The sequence below is a fragment of the Alosa sapidissima genome, chromosome 1 (assembly GCF_018492685.1).
Source record: "Alosa sapidissima isolate fAloSap1 chromosome 1, fAloSap1.pri, whole genome shotgun sequence".
NCBI lineage: Eukaryota > Metazoa > Chordata > Actinopteri > Clupeiformes > Clupeidae > Alosa > Alosa sapidissima.
The window spans coordinates 14,079,629-14,097,048 of NC_055957.1; the positions used below are offsets into that span (position 1 = coordinate 14,079,629).

Genomic DNA, 17,420 nt, shown 5'->3' on the forward strand with positions numbered 1-17,420 from the left:
AGGCAACATTGACAAAGTGGACCTGAGCAAGCTGGAGCAGATTGACGGCTCCCTGAAGCAGGCCAAGGAGAAGATGAACAGCAGCGAGCTGGACAAGAAGCTGAAGGAGCTGGACAGCGTGGCCAAGGACCAGGAGATGATGATCAGTGACTACGACCGGCAGATCCGTGAGATCCACGCAGACATCGCCAACCTCAACGACATCAAGAACACGCTACCTGACGGCTGCTTCAACACCCCGTCGATTGAGAAGCCTTAACTTCTTCTCCCGGCCTCCTCCTTCTCCTCTTCCTCCTCCTTTCTCCATGCCCCTCTGTTCTTGTTTTTACCACTCCTTCCACCACCTGTCTTGGGCAAAAAAAAATCGCCACGTTTTACCAAAATAGGTTTTATTTTGTCTTTGTGTTTTTTTTTGTTTTTGTGTTGTTTTTTTGGTTATGTGTTTTACTTGTCTAATTTTTTTTTTTTTTTTTTTTTTTAAGAGAGAAGCCAGCGTTTCAGACTGATGATGATTTTCACGGTCGAAATGGGAGACCAGCAGCTTTTCTCTGTAAAAATTCTGCCATTTTAAGTACAGAAGACGTGAAAACGACTAAAACTAAATGGTCACCACCGCCCGTGCCACCCCATACCCCCTGGCAGGCTGGCGCTGAGGGGGAGGGGTTGAGAGGGAGGGTAGGGTAGGGCCCCTCGGAGCTGAACAGACACCCACATGACTGCACCACTTCCAGACTCTTCCACACTCCACCCACAGTTCGCTACCCCTCACCCCCAACGACCCCTCCATCTCCGAAGGAATGTCCCGTCGTTTAGCCCATCACTCCAGGCAGAAGGACATGCTGGGTTTGGTTGGGATTTTTTTTTGGGGGGGGGGGGGGGGGGAGGAAGTCAGTGTTTTTTGTTTTTGTTTTCTTTTTCTTTGTTTTTTTTTTTTTTTTTTCAAAGACCTGCAGTACCGTATGTGCCATGCCATTGTCTGTGTTACCCCTGCCTCATTTCAGAACTAGCAGTGAAGGAATCGTCTTTTGCTTTTCTGCTGTCAGATATGCCTCCGGCCTTTCCCTCGGGAGACCGGCCAGGTGTGTGATGACTGTGGAGAACATACGTCTGGCTTACACCTGGCTCATTGAACAACAGTATTCCACCTGTCCTTTCCTCATCGCCCGCTCCCACACTCCGGAGAGTCTTGTTATTGGGCGGCTACTCCTGCTCTCCTGCTTTTCAGGCATGTTTGTATTTGTCGACGATCCACTACGGTTTGAAATTGTCATGTGATTACTTGTTTTTAACACTACAAAAGCATATTTTATTTGTCTTGTTCTTTTTTTTGCCGAAGCTGCTGCTTAATACAGGTGTACTGCAAATCACACATTAACAAAAGGCAAAATCCCACACTATGCAACTTTGTACATTTGCGTAGCAAGACTTTATCTGATACACTGGTGCTAATTATTATTTCAAATGTTATATTTTTGTGTGAATGTTTTTTTTATTATGATATAGAGTGAGGACTTGTTATTTGTGTAAATAAGTGCGTAAATGATTCAGGACTGGCTGATTTTACAACCCAAGACCCAACCAGCCACCTCGTATAGATTCACAAAGAAAAATCAGCGGAAACCTCCACGTAATATATAAATATCTAATAAGGTCTGTGGTATAATATGCTTGCTTGTATACATGGCTCAGTGTTGTTGCCTCATAGCTCTGCCATTTTATTTTATTTTTGTGTTTAAAGAAATTTCAGTGGGTGGTTAATAATTATTGAAAAGAGTCTTTGGTAAGCAGAACCTCTTCTATAAACATTGACTGACAAACCCAGCCTCACCTTTGAGTTAGCGTGGCCTTTCCCTACATCCACTGTATGCCTAACATTTCATTTTACTGAATTATATGCTTGAATTAAGACAAATAAGCTTGGTCATGTTGCTAGTTAACCATTTTTATTAGTGTTTTGTGCCTTAATCTTCGGACGTATACTTCACTGAGTCCTAACGTTTTGTGTTCTTGACAAAGGCATCAAATCTAAATTTTAAAAAAAAATACATTTTCACTGATGTCCTCAAATTTCAATCTAAAAGCAGGGAACTTCCTGAGAGGTCCATACCAACACCATACATCTGTTTTTTCATCACAAAAGGATTTAGCATTTCAATCTATTTAGTAAACAAAATAGCTCAAAATAGCCTCCATCAGCTCCCTTTTTGACAAGCATTTACTTAAGTTACAAACCTCTCATGTTAAGTAGTGATTTTTTTTTATTTTATTTTTTTTGTTGAAGTTAGCAAAAGACAAGCTCTTTAGTACCACTTTGACTTACCTTGTCTTGATAAGGTCTCCCAGCCACTGGTGAAAAGATTTGCAACACATACAATTTTTATGTATAAAACAGTATTTCTAATTTATAATGTACCAAGTATTTGTAATCTGTTGTTGTTAAGTATGTGTGTGTAATGCAGTCTTTTTGTGGTCCTTACCTATGGAGGATACTACTGTATTTATCAGCATCTGTGTATGTCAAGGTAGTCTTTTTACACAAACCCAAAAGGACCCGAAAACACCCTGCTTGTTACCCCCATTTGCCTGTAAATCAAATCGTAACATTTGAATAATAAACAATTGTTATTACCGGATTTTGGAATCATGTGATTTATACTGGTGTTTTTTTTTTTGTTTTTTTTATTGATTTTTATTTTGATATGAAATGAGTGCAACCACTTGAGATCACTATTCAGTTTTGTCTGAAAAAGTTGTGGTGTCGTAGTGACTGACTAGTTCAGAGGCTAATTTCAGAGCACTTGTGCAGCAAGTGTGGTTGAATAGTTCCACCCCTGCATTCAATTTAGTCTGAAAGCATTCATAGTAATCATGTTTTTAACTTTTTAAAGGCGTCACATGACCGCTCATTCTGTGGGTTGTGGAAATGCATGAAGAGATGAATCCTCTTTGCCCTGTCCTTGGTCATATGTGTTCTTCCCCAAGTAATTTACATGTCATAAATGCAGCGCATTCTCTCAGATCATGTGCTCATCTCAAAATATGGATAAAGATGTCCTTGTTTAAAACCCAAGAGGTCACAGCACATTGGACTCGTCACATAAGTCATAAGCCAGGCTGTCCAATGCCTCAGACTAAAATTAGACTAACCACCCATTTGGACTTTTGGATTATTAATGTAAGGCATTTTCTCTGCTGCAGAAAACTACTTCAAATCCATTGAGATGCATAAGAGATGTGGACCATTTTGTCAGACGATCTGATTAGTCTTGATTTCCTTTATGTTTAGGGACATGTTAGAAATGGGTGAAGACTGGACTAGAAACTCTAAAGGGCCTCAAAAAGCACACGAAGACTTTTATGTTGTGTCCTGCTCAGGTTCCATCATGCTCAAGGAAACGGGAGAGTGCTTATAATTTAGTTAGCCTACGTTTGTCTAGAAGTGTGCCCATTAATTTACTGCTCACTGCAGCATTTGTTGTAAAACTGGCACTCCTTCCTCTGAAATGTGCTCACATGGATAAAGTATCTACTTACAGAGCAGACATGTTTTGGCACACCACTAGGGGATCAGTGAATATTATAATGCTATTTTCTCTACCTGATTTGGCACTTTTAAGTTCTACCATTCACGTCCTAGACAGTCCTTTAAAAACATTCCACAGTATCTGGAAAATACCGTTACAATTTATTTTGAAATTGTTATTTCAATACCCCCAAGGCTATAGTAGTTAAGGCCCATGTTTGGGTGTGTGTGTATGATCAGTGTGTTGATATGGGGTGTGGCGTTGGCAAGGGGAGCTTCGTGGTAGACAAGGTGTGTCCAGAGCAGGGCATGTGTGTATTGCTGGGGCTGCTGATGTCTATGTGATTGTTCACGTGGTAGGGTGGGGCTCTGTGTGTGCTCGTGTGTCACAGCGTTCAGGTGCTGAGCAAACGTGATTCAGTTCCTCACCCCTGTAGCGCAGCTTCGGTGAAAGGTGTGTCTGCTCAATTCAGTGAAATCACTGCCCCGCGGCATTACATTTTCCTCCTAGCTGAAATGCATTCAGGGGCCTTTAGGACTGCTTGACTGTCTGGCTGTCTTCTGTCCAATACAGGGTGTGACAGTAAAAAAATATTGAAAAACCTCAGCTATGCCTGCACTAAAAATGCTGAGAACCACAGCAACACATAGCCTTCAGTAGTTATTCTGAATAAGTCTGTTATCTGTCTGGTTAGGAAATGATTCAGTGATGTGAGAATCAAGGTGTATAAGACCGGATTTGGCCCCAGTTGAGCAAATAGTGATAAAAGTTCCAGGCTCCAAATGAAGCTCCATGTGTATTATACATACAACCAACCTTGCCAGGTCATAGGGCTCAACATAGCGCCTCTTGATACTATAGCACTACAGTTCCTCATATCTTTGTACAGTAGGCATTGTTTGCTTTCCTATCATGTCCTGCTTAAACTTGAATGTTTTCTCAAGGTGTTTGACATTTGTTCCAAAGTAAGTCCTGTCCCTGCATTAATTCCATCAAGTATGCCCTGCTGTGAAAAAAGATGTTGACTGATATCTGCTTTTGACATCTCTGGATATTTGTACAGATTACAGGCTAAAAATTATCAGTGAGTTTATCTCAAAACGTTAAATTGAGACATTTTTCTTCTTTGTTGTGTAACTTTAATGAGGCAACTAGCAATAGGCCTACAATGCATCACTGTCAAATTATAGTCTAATCTAATTCAAATGTACAGCTAACACAGAAAATATCATTTTATTTTTACCCCATGTAGACCAGGATTAATCTAATTAACTTTGTCAACCAAATGTCCCCGTTATTATTTTGGGGAAAAGTTGTTATGAACCGATAGCGTGACAATAAAACAGTGTTCGTTATTGTGTGTAACAGAGGGTCGTTGACGAGTATGATATGAAACATTTCCTGTTGGACACGTACATGCTGATTCACTGATGAGTAAAAGCCTCAGCTGGGACTTGGCGCGTGGCGTGTCGGTACATGTCTAGAGAAAGGTGTTATAAGCGCGCATCAGGGACGCACCCAGCAGAATCAGGTGTCCGTTGAATTGGAAGCGGACAAACCATTGAGTTTAGTTTTGAGATTTTTTTGAGTATTTATTTGATATAGTAACTGTAACTGGTATAGTTCTGGAATATGAGGAGTGTTGGGATATTTCTCTGCATGGTATTCATCTCCTTCCCTGTCCATGGAACTTATCGACACGGCAAAAGTGAGTACAAAGTTAATGGAAAAGTCATGTGTGGAGATGTTGTGATGCTGATAAAAAGAACACCTTGGTTTTAGGGTGATACGCATGCTAGTTGAATGGAAACCATTTGTGCACTAAATCTCAAGGATGACAACGCATTTTTGCAGGTGGTTAAGATTATGAAATGGCCTGCATGGATTTGTGTTGTAAGCAAAACAAGTATAATATATATATATTTTCCATTGGCATGGAAATAGGCAAGTATATTTTTAGGGACCTCATCTCTTTAGAATTATAAGGTTCTATCTGACATTTTTGTCAAAATTAAGTTACTGACATATCTTATTCTGAGACAACTTCATAAGGTGAGGTGAGATAAGGTGAGGTGAGAGTTTCTTGAAGTTGCATTTTTGGACATGCTTGTTCCACTTATCAATACAACTCTACAGAATTCTAAAACTTTGAAGCTCAATATCTCAGAACTACTTAGAATGCAGATAGAACCTTACAATTCCAAGGGGACGCTTAGTCTTCTGTTATACTTTGAATGTTGTAGATATTATTGTACAGTGTAGGAAAAAAGCAATCTGAGAAAAAAACTATGAATAAGTGTGTGTGTGTGTGTGTGTGTGTGTGTCCAAACTTTTGACTGGTACTGTATCAGTTCTGGGTCAGGCGATTTTGTGTGAAGTCTAAAAAAAAGAAGAAGAAATGAACAGGCCTTCAGTTAGGCCTATTATGATTTAATACACAGTGTGTCTCTCTATACAGAGTTTAAAATCATGCTTCTACATTTACTCAATTGTCCTGATTGTCATGTTCATTTTCTCCCCCAACAAATTACATTGACTTCAGGCCAGATCCATCTTTTCTCGTTTTGTTAACCCATCTGCAGACATCCCAACCTGCAAAAAGCCCCCCAAAAAAAAAAAAATATATATATATATAAAAAATTACTTTAGCCTTCTTATATACTGAAATAGTGATGAATATCCTATGTTTGTTAATTACTTGTCTCTACTCAGCACACCAAATAAGGAAGGCCTATAGTTAGAAATTGTGATAATAAAGTAGATTTTGGTAGTTTGGTCTTTATGTAGCCTTGGCAAATAGTCATCTAGTAGGCTAGTCCTGAATAATATGCACATGAAATGACACTTGTTAAACTCACCTCAACATGTCTTTAGCAATCATTTAACCCGCCATGACAATGCTAAAGTCACTGTAGTCTGATGTGAAATGGGTCTTAAATGTTCCTATTTGGGGGGCACTCTTCCTCTGCCATGACGCTCCTGCTCCTACTGAACTGAACTGAAACAGGCCAATCAGGATGCTCTCTGGTACACACGCACTACCTCTCTCTCTCTCTCCATCCCTGCGCGCTACACTGAGATGCACACACAATTTGAAGTTTCGGTCTTGTGTGCGTGCTCTTGATCGCTCGCTCTAGATTCCGGTAGATTTTATCTAATTTGCGGGCGTCAGGGAGCCGTTATCAATATGCGGGAGACTCCCGGAACTTCCGGGAGACTTGGGATGTGTACATTTAGTTTTATAATTATTAGACCTGAGGGTAAGGGAGAGTTTGACTCGTAGGCGTGTTATGGGAGGGCAGGCCCAAGCCCAAGCCCCTGCTTGTAGGATGTTGCTGTCACCTTTGTGGGTAAAATGAGCGTGTCTGATCCAAGCACATGGAGGCTTTTTGGGTGGTGCAGACTTTGTATCACCTTTTATCATTAAACTGACTCCGTAGTTTTCCTTACCTGTGGGGACCTGTTCAGACCGCAGGGACATTGTCATATTGTTACATAACAGGAGAATAAGGTAAAAAGACATTGAAAGACAGATTCAAAAAGAGTGTTTCTGAATGAGGACTCAGCTGTGGATGAGATCTTGCTGTGGAGGGAACTAGCCCATCTCTCGGGCATTCAGTGGTAGCTTTGATACTGACAGACTGTGGGCATTCGCTGGTAGACTTGTTAGAAATGGGCATGATTTTGTGTTGCAGTAAGCCTGCATGTGTTTCTCAAGAGATTGCTTAGAAACCACCATGCATGGCTGACAAAGTACTTTGTCAGGAAAGTTTATCATAGACATAAATCTCACCACATTGGTCTAAATGGGTGTGGTGTAAGAAGACTTGTGGCAGATGCAAGTAAATATTATTGTTGAATGTCAAGGGTAGTGAGTTCTTCCCAGGATCCTCTTGTCTCCTTTGAGGTTTTCGGGACTCTTGCCTACAGGGATGTTTTATTCCTAGCCCAGAAAGCGTCTACCAACATCTCACTGGAGGCAGTCAGTATATCATTACACACCAAGTGGTGTTTGAATATTTCCTAACACTGGAGTTTTTGTCTGAGACATCTCATAATCTGATGATGTGCAGGCTATTGCTCTCTGCTGACGAGTAGCATCTTTTCTTATTTCAACCACAGATAGCTGCCAGTGCAATGGGAAGGCGCTGTACTGTGTCATGGATGCCGGGGGGCTGCGCTGTGTGAAGTGCACAGGGAACACCGAGGGGCGGCACTGTGAGAGCTGCAAGGAGGGCTTCTACCACCAGGCGGCAGGCAAGAGCTGCATCTCCTGCAACTGCAGCCCTACAGGTGAGGATGCTTTGGAATAATGCTGGAGGATCTCTCCTTATTTATTGCATATATATGAAATCTTTCCCAATTTCACTCTCCTTAATGTGTTAACATTTAAACTAATGATTCTGTGTGAGCCTTTCTGAAGAGCAGTCCCAGTCCTTTAAAGAATGTGTTTCTTTTCACAGGTTCACTGGGTCCACGGTGTGACAGCGAGGGCCGCTGTAGCTGCAAAGCGGGCTTTACGGGGGAGAAGTGTGACCGCACGCCTCTGAAGTAAGTGTGAGAGCCAAAAGCATGATCTGTTAGTCTGTGCTATAATCTGTATGATGTAATTAAACTTCTTCACTAGTCCAGTTTTGTAGAATGATTTGGGAGAGTCTGACATAGTTTGGGTCTCTAGATCCCCACTGTTAATAAAGACCTTGCAGTTGTTCTAACTCATTCATTTGTTTTTTGCAGTTTAAAATGTAGGGGACAGACTAACAGTCAGGACTGCTTGCCTTGCTTCTGTAATGGACACTCAAGTGACTGTTCTAAAGCAGCTGGTTATTCTGTCCATAACATCACCTCATCATTTCAAAAAGGTAAAAAAAAATAACTGCAGTGATGACTGTGTTAATGTATCTCTTCGTTTAATGAATTATGATTATTCAAAAGACTCCCTGATCCATTTAAGGTATAAAATGACAAATGATTCTAGTATCAATGTGATAAATAGAATTTGTGTGTCCATAGATGATGAGGGATGGCATGTCGCTACTGCCCAGGGTGTAACCCCACCGAGTGTTCATTTCCGCTGGTCACATACTCACGGAGACCTAGAGGCCATCTCCAAGGACATCTTACCCATCTATTTCTATGCCCCATGTAAGTGCTCATTCCACTCGCTTAATGCCCAAGAAAGTAAATGGAGACATTTGCAGTTGTCTCTTCTACTTCTACAGGTGTCGGTCCTCCATTGTACGTGGCTATAAATGATTCAAATCCTGTCTTTATGTCCCTTATACAGCCTCATACCTGGGCAATCAGATCCTCAGCTATGGCCAGACCCTGTCTTTCTCCCTCCGCCTGGACAGAGGGACCCGCCGTCCCTCCGTGTCCGATGTGGTGCTGCAGGGGGCGGGACTTCAAGTGTCTGCCTCTCTGGGTGATCTGAGGACGGTGGTGGCCTGTGCCAAAAAAATCTCCTACACTTTCAGGTAGGGAAAGTTACGGCAACTCAGCCAATAAAGAATAAAGAACTGTCTACATGCAGTATCAACGGCATCATATCTTTTATATCATATCACTAGTCCCACATAGACAATTAACTTAACTACAGACAGGTGTTAGCAGCAAGCCTCTCCCCACTGAATCTGCAAGCAATAACAGATTATGTAGACAGCCACAGTATTGTGGTTACATTAATTAAACCATCTCTGCTTTGTCTGCATTAACCACTAAGATGACTAATGGGCGTTTCTCTATGATTACAGACTGGATGAGAAGCCTGGCAGCAAATGGCAGCCTGAACTGTCATCCCTCCAGTTCCAGAAACTCTTGAGCAACTTAACTGCCATCATGATCAGGGGGACGTTTGGGGAAAATGGTGCGTGCTTCTTATATGTTAAATAGAAAATGAAACAATTCCCTTTTGAAGTTGTCTCTGAAAGTCTTATTTTCTCCTCTCCCAAAGGACGTGGTTATTTGGACAATGTGAGCCTTGTGTCTGCTCGTAAGGGCACTGGCACCCCCGCAGACTGGGTTGAGAAGTGCAGCTGCCCCACAGGGTATGAAGGCCAATTCTGTGAGCGCTGTGCCCCAGGGTTCAAGAGACATTCCTCTGACAGCAGCCCACTCGGCTCTTGTGTGCCCTGTGCCTGCCAGGCAGGAACCTGCGACCCAGAGACTGGTGAGTGGTCAAAAAATGAACTCTCACCCACTGATCAAAAAACACACACAGTGACAGAGAAAAGATACATGCGCTGTACTTCACTCTCTGATCTCCAACCTGTGTTTCCCAACAGGAGAGTGTTACTCATCTGATGACGATTCCCTTGGGCAGTCCTGCCCGACTGGCTCCTACAACAACCCACAGAGGCCCAATACCTGCCTACCATGCTCTTGTCCTGGTGGCAGCGGGTGCTCGGTGATGTCTGGGACACTGCAAGTGAAGTGTGACCGCTGCCCACTGGGGACCTCAGGTTAGTAACTCCAGAGAGAGGAGGAAGTGACCAGGTCTCAGACAGACTACATGTTGATCTTATGTCATAACATCGTGAAACCCAGATAATAATGATCTTTCGCATATAATATAAGTATATAATCTTAAGTGTGTTATATTACATTACATTACATTACATTTAGCAGACACTTCTTGACCAAAGTGACTTACATATGTCAGCTACAAGGGATCACATTGTCCTCAGAGCAACTTGGGGTTAAGTGCCTTGCTCAAGGGCACAACGGTGGAAGCCGGGAATTGAACCAACAACTTTCCGGCTACTACACGCTAGCCCTTTATCACTACACTACCACCGCCCTATAAATTAACGGGAGATCGCTTGACAGCGGCGGCCACGTCATCAAGCAGGATTCGAATCGGCGATGCTGGCACAATTCTTCATGTGCTTCGCACAGCGACATCCTCTCCATAGGGCTACGGAAGCGCTTAAATATCGTAAATGTATGATGTCATTCTTCTCTCCCAACCAGGTTCTCGTTGCCATGTCTGTGCTAATGGTTTTTATGGTGATCCCCTTGGCGAGAGAGGCATTGTGAGACCATGCCAGCCCTGCCAGTGTAATGGCCACGTGGACCTCCGCTTGGTGGGGAGCTGTCACAGCACCACAGGGGAGTGTTTGAGGTGCCAGAACAAAACCAGCGGCCCCTCCTGCGAAAACTGCCTGCCAGGCTTCTACCACAGCAACCCCAGAGATGCGTGCAAAGGTGTGAAGTTGGGACATATTGTTAGTGTAAAGTAGCACTTAAAGAAACAGTGCGTTGTTTGAGTTGTGAAAGGGTTTAAAATGTATGCTTCTTAATCCATTGTAATGACATGCAGTATATCTAAGGGATAACAGCTGACTGTTGTCCCTTTATGTTCTGTGCATGTTGATGCGTTTGGCGATAGATTGGCGATTGGCGATAGTTTCGTTGTTGACAAAGTTTATGTGAAAAATTTAGATTACCCAGATATCCAAACGAATAGCAGTAAAATGAGTAGTGTGTAGTACACAATAATGTTGGGGAATTCTGTTTATGTAACATATTCACAAACATCATCATTGTAAGTCCAGAAACATTTTCATTAATTGTCAACGCCATAAGGCGACTCACCACACATCAGAAGCCTGCGCTAAGACTTTGTGTCGTCTTGTCCTCTCCTGTAGCCTGTGCCTGTGATCCCATGGGCTCCTTCGCTCAGGACTGTAGCGATGCCGGCCAGTGTGACTGCAGGCCCGGTTATGAAGGCCTCAGGTGCCATCAATCCTCATGCCCATCCTGCTTTGACCCGCTCAAGAGCAAGGTAAGGCAGCAACACTTTGACACCGATGTTTATGTTTTATTTCACTTGTAGAAGAGGTACTACCCAGAGACAACCCCAGTGATGCATCCCCAACTTATTTTGTTTTAGCAACATATTTTTGACATAGCTACAGTATATGAAGATGTGAAAATGAGAGATGTGACAGTGTTTTTGGACCAAGAATGACAGACACTGTATATCATGTGACCAAAGTGATAACAAGACCCATCCACTCTCAACAAATAAATAAATCACCTAGTGCTGTTCTCATGGTTGTAATCCATTCTAGGGTAGTGACCTTGCTTGGTTGTGTAATAGGGCACAGCCAGAGCCAGATGCAACAGCAATGATGTTTGCTATGCTGGACTCAATTGCCATGGGAGATTAGTTGACCCCATCACAAGCGTCCTAGCCGATTGCCGTTAACGTGACGTTAGTGTGTCACCTAAAATCTGAAAAGCCTCTTGGCATTAAGCCACAGCAACAGTCAAAGTTTTAATCCACTAGTGGGATCAGCCTAATTGCACTCCACAGACCGTTTCCTCACACCTACAGAGGTATGCATCTGGGACTGTGTGATTTCCCCCCGTAATCACTGACGTTAAGCTGTCAGAACGAGCCGTGCCGATGTGAACACCCAACGCTGTGCGTGTGTTCAGCCTAGTGGAGCAGGGAGGTTCCAGCAGCTGCTTCTGCTGCTAGACTGTGTGCTGTGTCCTCTTGACATTAGGGCAGGGGCTGCGCTAAATATCGCTATGGGGATAGGATTAATCTGGACGCTGGGCCAGGTGTCCCAGCACAGGCCTCGCCTTAATCCCTAATGGACCTCTCTTATACTGCTGCAAAGCCATCACAGTTACCACATTCAACATCATAGTTATAAACTGTGATGTTTGTGTGCCGGCTATCTCTGTGCAGTATAACATCTTTTTTTATATTTAAGTTTAATGTAGCGATGAATGACAACCTTGATATCTCCATCTGTTTTTTGTGGTTAATGGTGTTTTCCCCTGTTTCACAGATAGATAACTATGCTGGTAAGGTCCGTGAGATTGAGGCCCTGTTCAATGAGATTGCAAGCGGCAAGGTGCCTGTGAATGATGCTCAGATGGAGAGAAGCGTCCGTGCATTAGAGGACGTGGTGGCAGACATGCAGAGGAAAGCAGATAAACTCTCAGGTACAGCACACACACACACACACACACACACACACACACACACACACACACACACACACATCTCTGTTTGTAATCATGCCTGAAATGTCTTTATCTCCATTTTTTAGAGATGGAGAGGAGTCTTGAGGTGAGGCTAAATAAAGTCAGTGGGACCCAGCTGGGAGAGGACAGAGATATTCAGTCTTTGGCTGAAACCATGGACAACATCAAACTACAGGAGCAGCAGTACAAGAGACAAGTTTCTGCCATTCAGCAACTAGTTCAGAGTGCAAAGCTAAAACTACAGCAAGCCAAACAGGAGCTTAGGCAAGCAGTAAGTCACAGCATCATAATGATCTATAATGGAATTTTGCCTTACATTTCACCCTTTTATTGTTTGTAGTTGCTTATAATGTTGTCAAAATATTGATCTGCTTTCTGTATATTCCAAAATATGTTTATAAGTAAATAAGTGAGATCATTGTCTCCTCTCCCCTTATTAGGAGTTCCCCTCAGGTGATGCTGCTGTGGGTTCAGACTCTTTGACTGGATTAGTCCAGAAGGCCACTACGCTGGCAGAGAAGTGAGTCAACATAGCTTTACTATACTACACTATACTACACTATACTATACTATACTATACTACACTATACTACACTATACTATACTATACTATACTATACTATACTATACTACACTATACTATACTATACTATACTATACTATACTAAGAAGAAAAAACATATTATAATGCCAAAATACTAAACCCCTCTTCTACTGCACTTTTTACCCCCCCCATTAATGCACAAATAGGCTGACACCAGACATAATTTCACTGCATTTCTTACTTCCAGTAACTATATGCATGTGACAATAAACTTCCTTGTATCCTTGTATCCTTATCTTTGTTGTTTTCAACAGGCACCAGGGGAGAGCAGATTTCATTGAAAAGACTGCCAACAGTGCCCTGTCTGATGCAGAGAAAGCCTTGAACCTGATGCGAACCGCTATGACAGGAGAGAACAAAGTGAAGGAACAGATTGTCAACCTCAAGGCTCTGTAAGTCTGTCTTCCTTAATTACGGTAATTAAATGTCATAGTGACACAGTGGCTTGTTAGTACACAATTGGAGAGTTTAACTTTTGCTATTATGAATGATATATGCCATCAGATCATTAATACTGTGATTCTTTGATTCTAACTATGCTAAAAACTATCAGCACTCTAAAGCAAAAAGAGAGGATTTTTTAACAAATGGGAGAAGTGTACCCTAGGCTAACAGTTTTTTTCCTTTGTAAGATATGAGAAGAAGGGCTCTGAGGTGAAGGCTATGCAGAACGAGGCGTCCGGCCTGATTACTACGGCGACAGGGGAGAGCGACATTGCAGCCAACACTCTGAAGCAGATCTCCTCTCTGGTGCTCCCACAGCCTCCCACGGTACGCGCCTCTGGTCACACACACTCGCCTGTGTCATGGCTAACACAGATCAGTACATTACAGCACTGAGGATTAGGGAGAATTAAACTCCACAGCAGCATGTACAGCTGGGTTTGTGGCTCCTTAATGCTGTCAAAGTAGTATCTGTTTGGGGGTTCTTTTTTGAAGCACTGTTTTGGGTGTTTTAAATCAATGAAGTTCTAAAATTACAAAAGAAATTAAATGATGAAGTTGGGAATGATTCAAGGACATGAGTCAGCAAGTGTATGTGGGGATGAAACAGCATCTCATTAATGGTCCCAGTAACAGACTGAGCAATCTGGGACAGGTCTCCATGGAGTCCTGTGTGTGTGTGTGTGTGTGTGTGTGTGTGTGTGTGTGTGTGTGTGTGTGTGTGTGTGTGTGTGTGTGTGTGTGTGTGTGTGTGTGTGTGTGTGTGTGTGTGTGTGTGTGTGTGTGTGTGTGTGTGTGTGGGTGTTTGTGTTTGTGTGAGCCAACCTGTTATTTGTTTGTATCTCCTGATTGATTTCTTGTAGTCTTCTCATGTTGTTCTTCCTCTTTTACAGGAGGACATGGCTACGCTGGTAGGCAGTCTAAACAGCCTGAAGAAGTGGATGGAGGGGAACCTGACCGCATACCAGGAGCTGCAGAAGGATGTTGATGCTGACCAGAGCGAAGCTGGGAGCCTCTTGGCCCAGGCCAAGGCCGCCCAGCAGGTATATAAACTCAACTTCAGCATACTAAAGCAAAAAGTGTTGATTTTGTGATGGTGTCGGTCACTGGCAGGGGTGGGAAACATGGCTTTGTGGGAAAGTCCTACCATATATTTGTTACACCCATTCACTAAACAGGGAGATTCTAAGTAGCACAACTGGCAAGATTACTTAATTAGTGAAATCACCTGTTTTGAGGGGATAGATAGAAACAACATAGTAGGACATTAATTTCTGAAGCCAGGGTTTCCCACCTCTGGTTCCATGGGATGTGTGGGATATGTTTTTATTTCTATTGGCCAGACACAAGACAGCAAGTCAAGTGTTGTTTCCACTCTGACACTGTTTCTATGTTCCCCTGCAGAAATATGACAAGTTGCTTGGGAGGGCAGATGCTGCCAAAGCTGTGGCCGACCTGGCTCTGAAAGGCATCAACGACAACATGAGTGGAGTGGAGGACGCCCTGGAGACGCTACGAGGTACGTCATTTATGCTCCCAATCGCTCTCTACATTGTGAGTTATGAAGTCCATGAAACCTAGTCATGTTTAGAGGTATTAACAGAACATATTCTTTCTTATTCAGAAATCCAGGGTAATAATTTGTATTACAGGGTCCTTGTTATGTTGTAATTACACCTTTAATTACATTGTAATAGACTAATTACCATTGTGATTTAATGCCCTGATTTCCTGTGCAAGTATCTTAACTCTACAACTGTTTACCTTACCCATATATATGTGTGTGTGTGTATAGGTGCCAGTCTGTCATTTAAGTTTTTATGTTTGTATTTTTAGGCTTTGATGACAAAATCAGTGAGAACAAAGCACTGGCAGAGGACGCCATCTCTAAGCTGCCTGGTATCAATGGCACCATCAGAAACGCAGTTACCACTAATGCCCAGACAATGTCAGTCCTGGACAGTGTGGACACACCGTACAATGGAGCCTTGGGTACCATCAGCACACTGGGGGAAATAGTGACCCGTCTGGAGGTATGGAGAAACAGACTGGGATCTGTGCACATTAACACACTCCAGTTCATATGCAAATATGCAGCTTGTGCCGGGGTCACGCTGAGACAGGAAGTAATGGCCACCAGGCCTCAATGAACTCAGTGTGTAGAGTCAGCCAGGCCAGAGAACAGTGTTTCATATCAGGAATAACTTTTCCATTTGGGGAATGCACTTATTTAAATGGAAACTGACTTCTCTTTCTGCCCATTGCCCATTAAGTCCATTGTCTGAAACAGAGCTGTAGCAAATTTAGAGGAAGGAATTTCCTTGGCTGTTGGTGGGGTGGTTGATGACATGTCAGAGTCACAGTCAGAGCTAAATGTGTTAATCTGTGGATGTGCGGCTCTCTGCAGGGAATGCCTGATGTGGTCACTCTGTCCACGGAGCTGGAGAGGAACGCTGGTGTCCTCAGAGGGGATGTGGACGGCCTTCAGGACCGGGCGGACGATGTGCTGAACACAATCAAAGAGGAGACAAAAATAGCAGAGGCCCAGAAGGACACAGTGATACAGGTGAGCAGCTCTCTCTCTCTCTCTCTCTCTCTCTTTATTTCCCTCTCTCTCTCACACACATACACACACACACAAGTCAATGCATGTTAACATAACCACACCAACATTCTCTATTTTCTAAATTCCTTAGGTTGCAGAAGATGCCACAACTGCCTTAGGCAATGCAGAGGGCACCAGAACTGCTGTTGGGGAGACGCTCAAGACGGTCACTGACCTTCTAAATGCTTTTGGTAAGTGCAACTGTGCCTAAAACAGACCTGTGTGTGGACAAATAAGTGTAGGGCTCTACCACTGAAGGCAAACATGGCAAGGGTTTATAGAACATGCAATTAACTGCAATGTCTTAGAAGCTCTTTTTGCAAGTGAAAATGACACTTTCCTGTCGGGCTACACCAAATTACAAAAGGAGTTTGGCAAGTACATGGCAAATGTACATTATAGACTGAATGATATGGAGAGAGTCAAGGAGCTCACATATCAATTTAATATCTTATCAGATAAAGACTAGAGAATGGAACTATGTAGCTGTGCACGATTAACCTCTCATCCTCTCATCCTCTTTCAGGCTCCACAAGTGGACCTGTGGATCTGAACAAGGTGAATGAGCTCCAGGCAGCCGTCAACACTGCTACCACCCGTGTGGCCGGGGAGCTTCTGCCCCGGCTGAAGGAGCTGGAGGACATTGATGCGCGGCAGAAGACCGCCCTCTCAAACTTGAGCGCAAACATTGACGCCATCATGGCCGACATCGAGAACCTGGAGGACATCCGTGCCAGGATCCCCAATGGCTGCTTCAACGCGCCGCCCATCGAGAGGCCCTGAGGATCGACAACCCCATTCTCGTTATGGAGAGGCTTTTGGGAATGTCCACCTGCTGCTTCAGCATGTTACAAACGCCTGGAGATGGCAGAATTATGCACTATATTTTCATTTTCTTTCATACACTTGTAATGTTTTTTTGTTTAACTTCTGTTGCTTCATCGTGAAAGTCTGTGGATGTGTAGTGTGTGTGGATGTGAAGTTTCTGTGTGTGTGTGTGTGTGTGTATGAGTGTGTGTTAAGTCTGAGCTCCAAATTCAGTGCCATGTCGTAGGAAGGCCGACTGTGAAGTTCTGTGAAATGTGCCTTATCTAAAATGACCATCTTCACCTAAAACCAAATCATTTTTAATCACTGTTGGGACAAACAGAACTCTCGTGTTGCCACTGTTGTTTCGCGAAACCACTCAGTATTTATTTTGCATATCATTAAAGTATGGACTTATGGGAGAAGATGC

The 17,420-nt window shown here is 43.1% G+C and overlaps 2 protein-coding genes across 2 annotated transcripts in view; both read left to right on the plus strand.

Annotated features, from left to right (window-relative positions):
- The window catches only part of lamc1 (laminin, gamma 1), a 50,363-nt gene extending 47,730 nt beyond the window's left edge, over nucleotides 1-2,633 (plus strand). Inside the window, exon 28 of the mRNA XM_042104020.1 lies at nucleotides 3-2,633. Coding sequence (XP_041959954.1) covers nucleotides 3-259 — 257 coding nt within the window. The 3' untranslated portion in view covers nucleotides 260-2,633. The remainder of the gene's footprint in view (nucleotides 1-2) is intronic.
- A 2,405-nt stretch (nucleotides 2,634-5,038) lies between these two features.
- lamc2 (laminin, gamma 2) lies at nucleotides 5,039-17,417 on the plus strand. The gene is made up of 22 exons (XM_042104119.1): nucleotides 5,039-5,232; nucleotides 7,647-7,817; nucleotides 7,988-8,075; nucleotides 8,262-8,386; nucleotides 8,538-8,669; nucleotides 8,812-9,001; nucleotides 9,278-9,390; nucleotides 9,478-9,693; nucleotides 9,809-9,985; nucleotides 10,497-10,730; nucleotides 11,174-11,310; nucleotides 12,332-12,488; nucleotides 12,596-12,801; nucleotides 12,971-13,050; nucleotides 13,389-13,526; nucleotides 13,767-13,905; nucleotides 14,472-14,621; nucleotides 14,983-15,097; nucleotides 15,415-15,611; nucleotides 15,986-16,144; nucleotides 16,275-16,374; nucleotides 16,710-17,417. The coding sequence occupies exons 1-22, from the start codon at nucleotides 5,157-5,159 to the stop codon at nucleotides 16,964-16,966; spliced, it is 3,357 nt and encodes a 1,118-aa protein (XP_041960053.1). The 5' UTR covers nucleotides 5,039-5,156; the 3' UTR covers nucleotides 16,967-17,417.
- Nucleotides 17,418-17,420: the final 3 nt, after the last annotated feature.

Excerpts from the sequence above, each read along its gene's own strand:
- lamc2 (XM_042104119.1), top strand. The coding sequence starts at position 5,157 with ATGAGGAGTGTTGGGATATTTCTCTGCATGGTATTCATCTCCTTCCCT. Across the intron at positions 11,311-12,331 it reads TTGACCCGCTCAAGAGCAAG|ATAGATAACTATGCTGGTAA; the intron begins GTAAGGCAGCAA and ends CCTGTTTCACAG. Across the intron at positions 16,375-16,709 it reads TGACCTTCTAAATGCTTTTG|GCTCCACAAGTGGACCTGTG; the intron begins GTAAGTGCAACT and ends ATCCTCTTTCAG.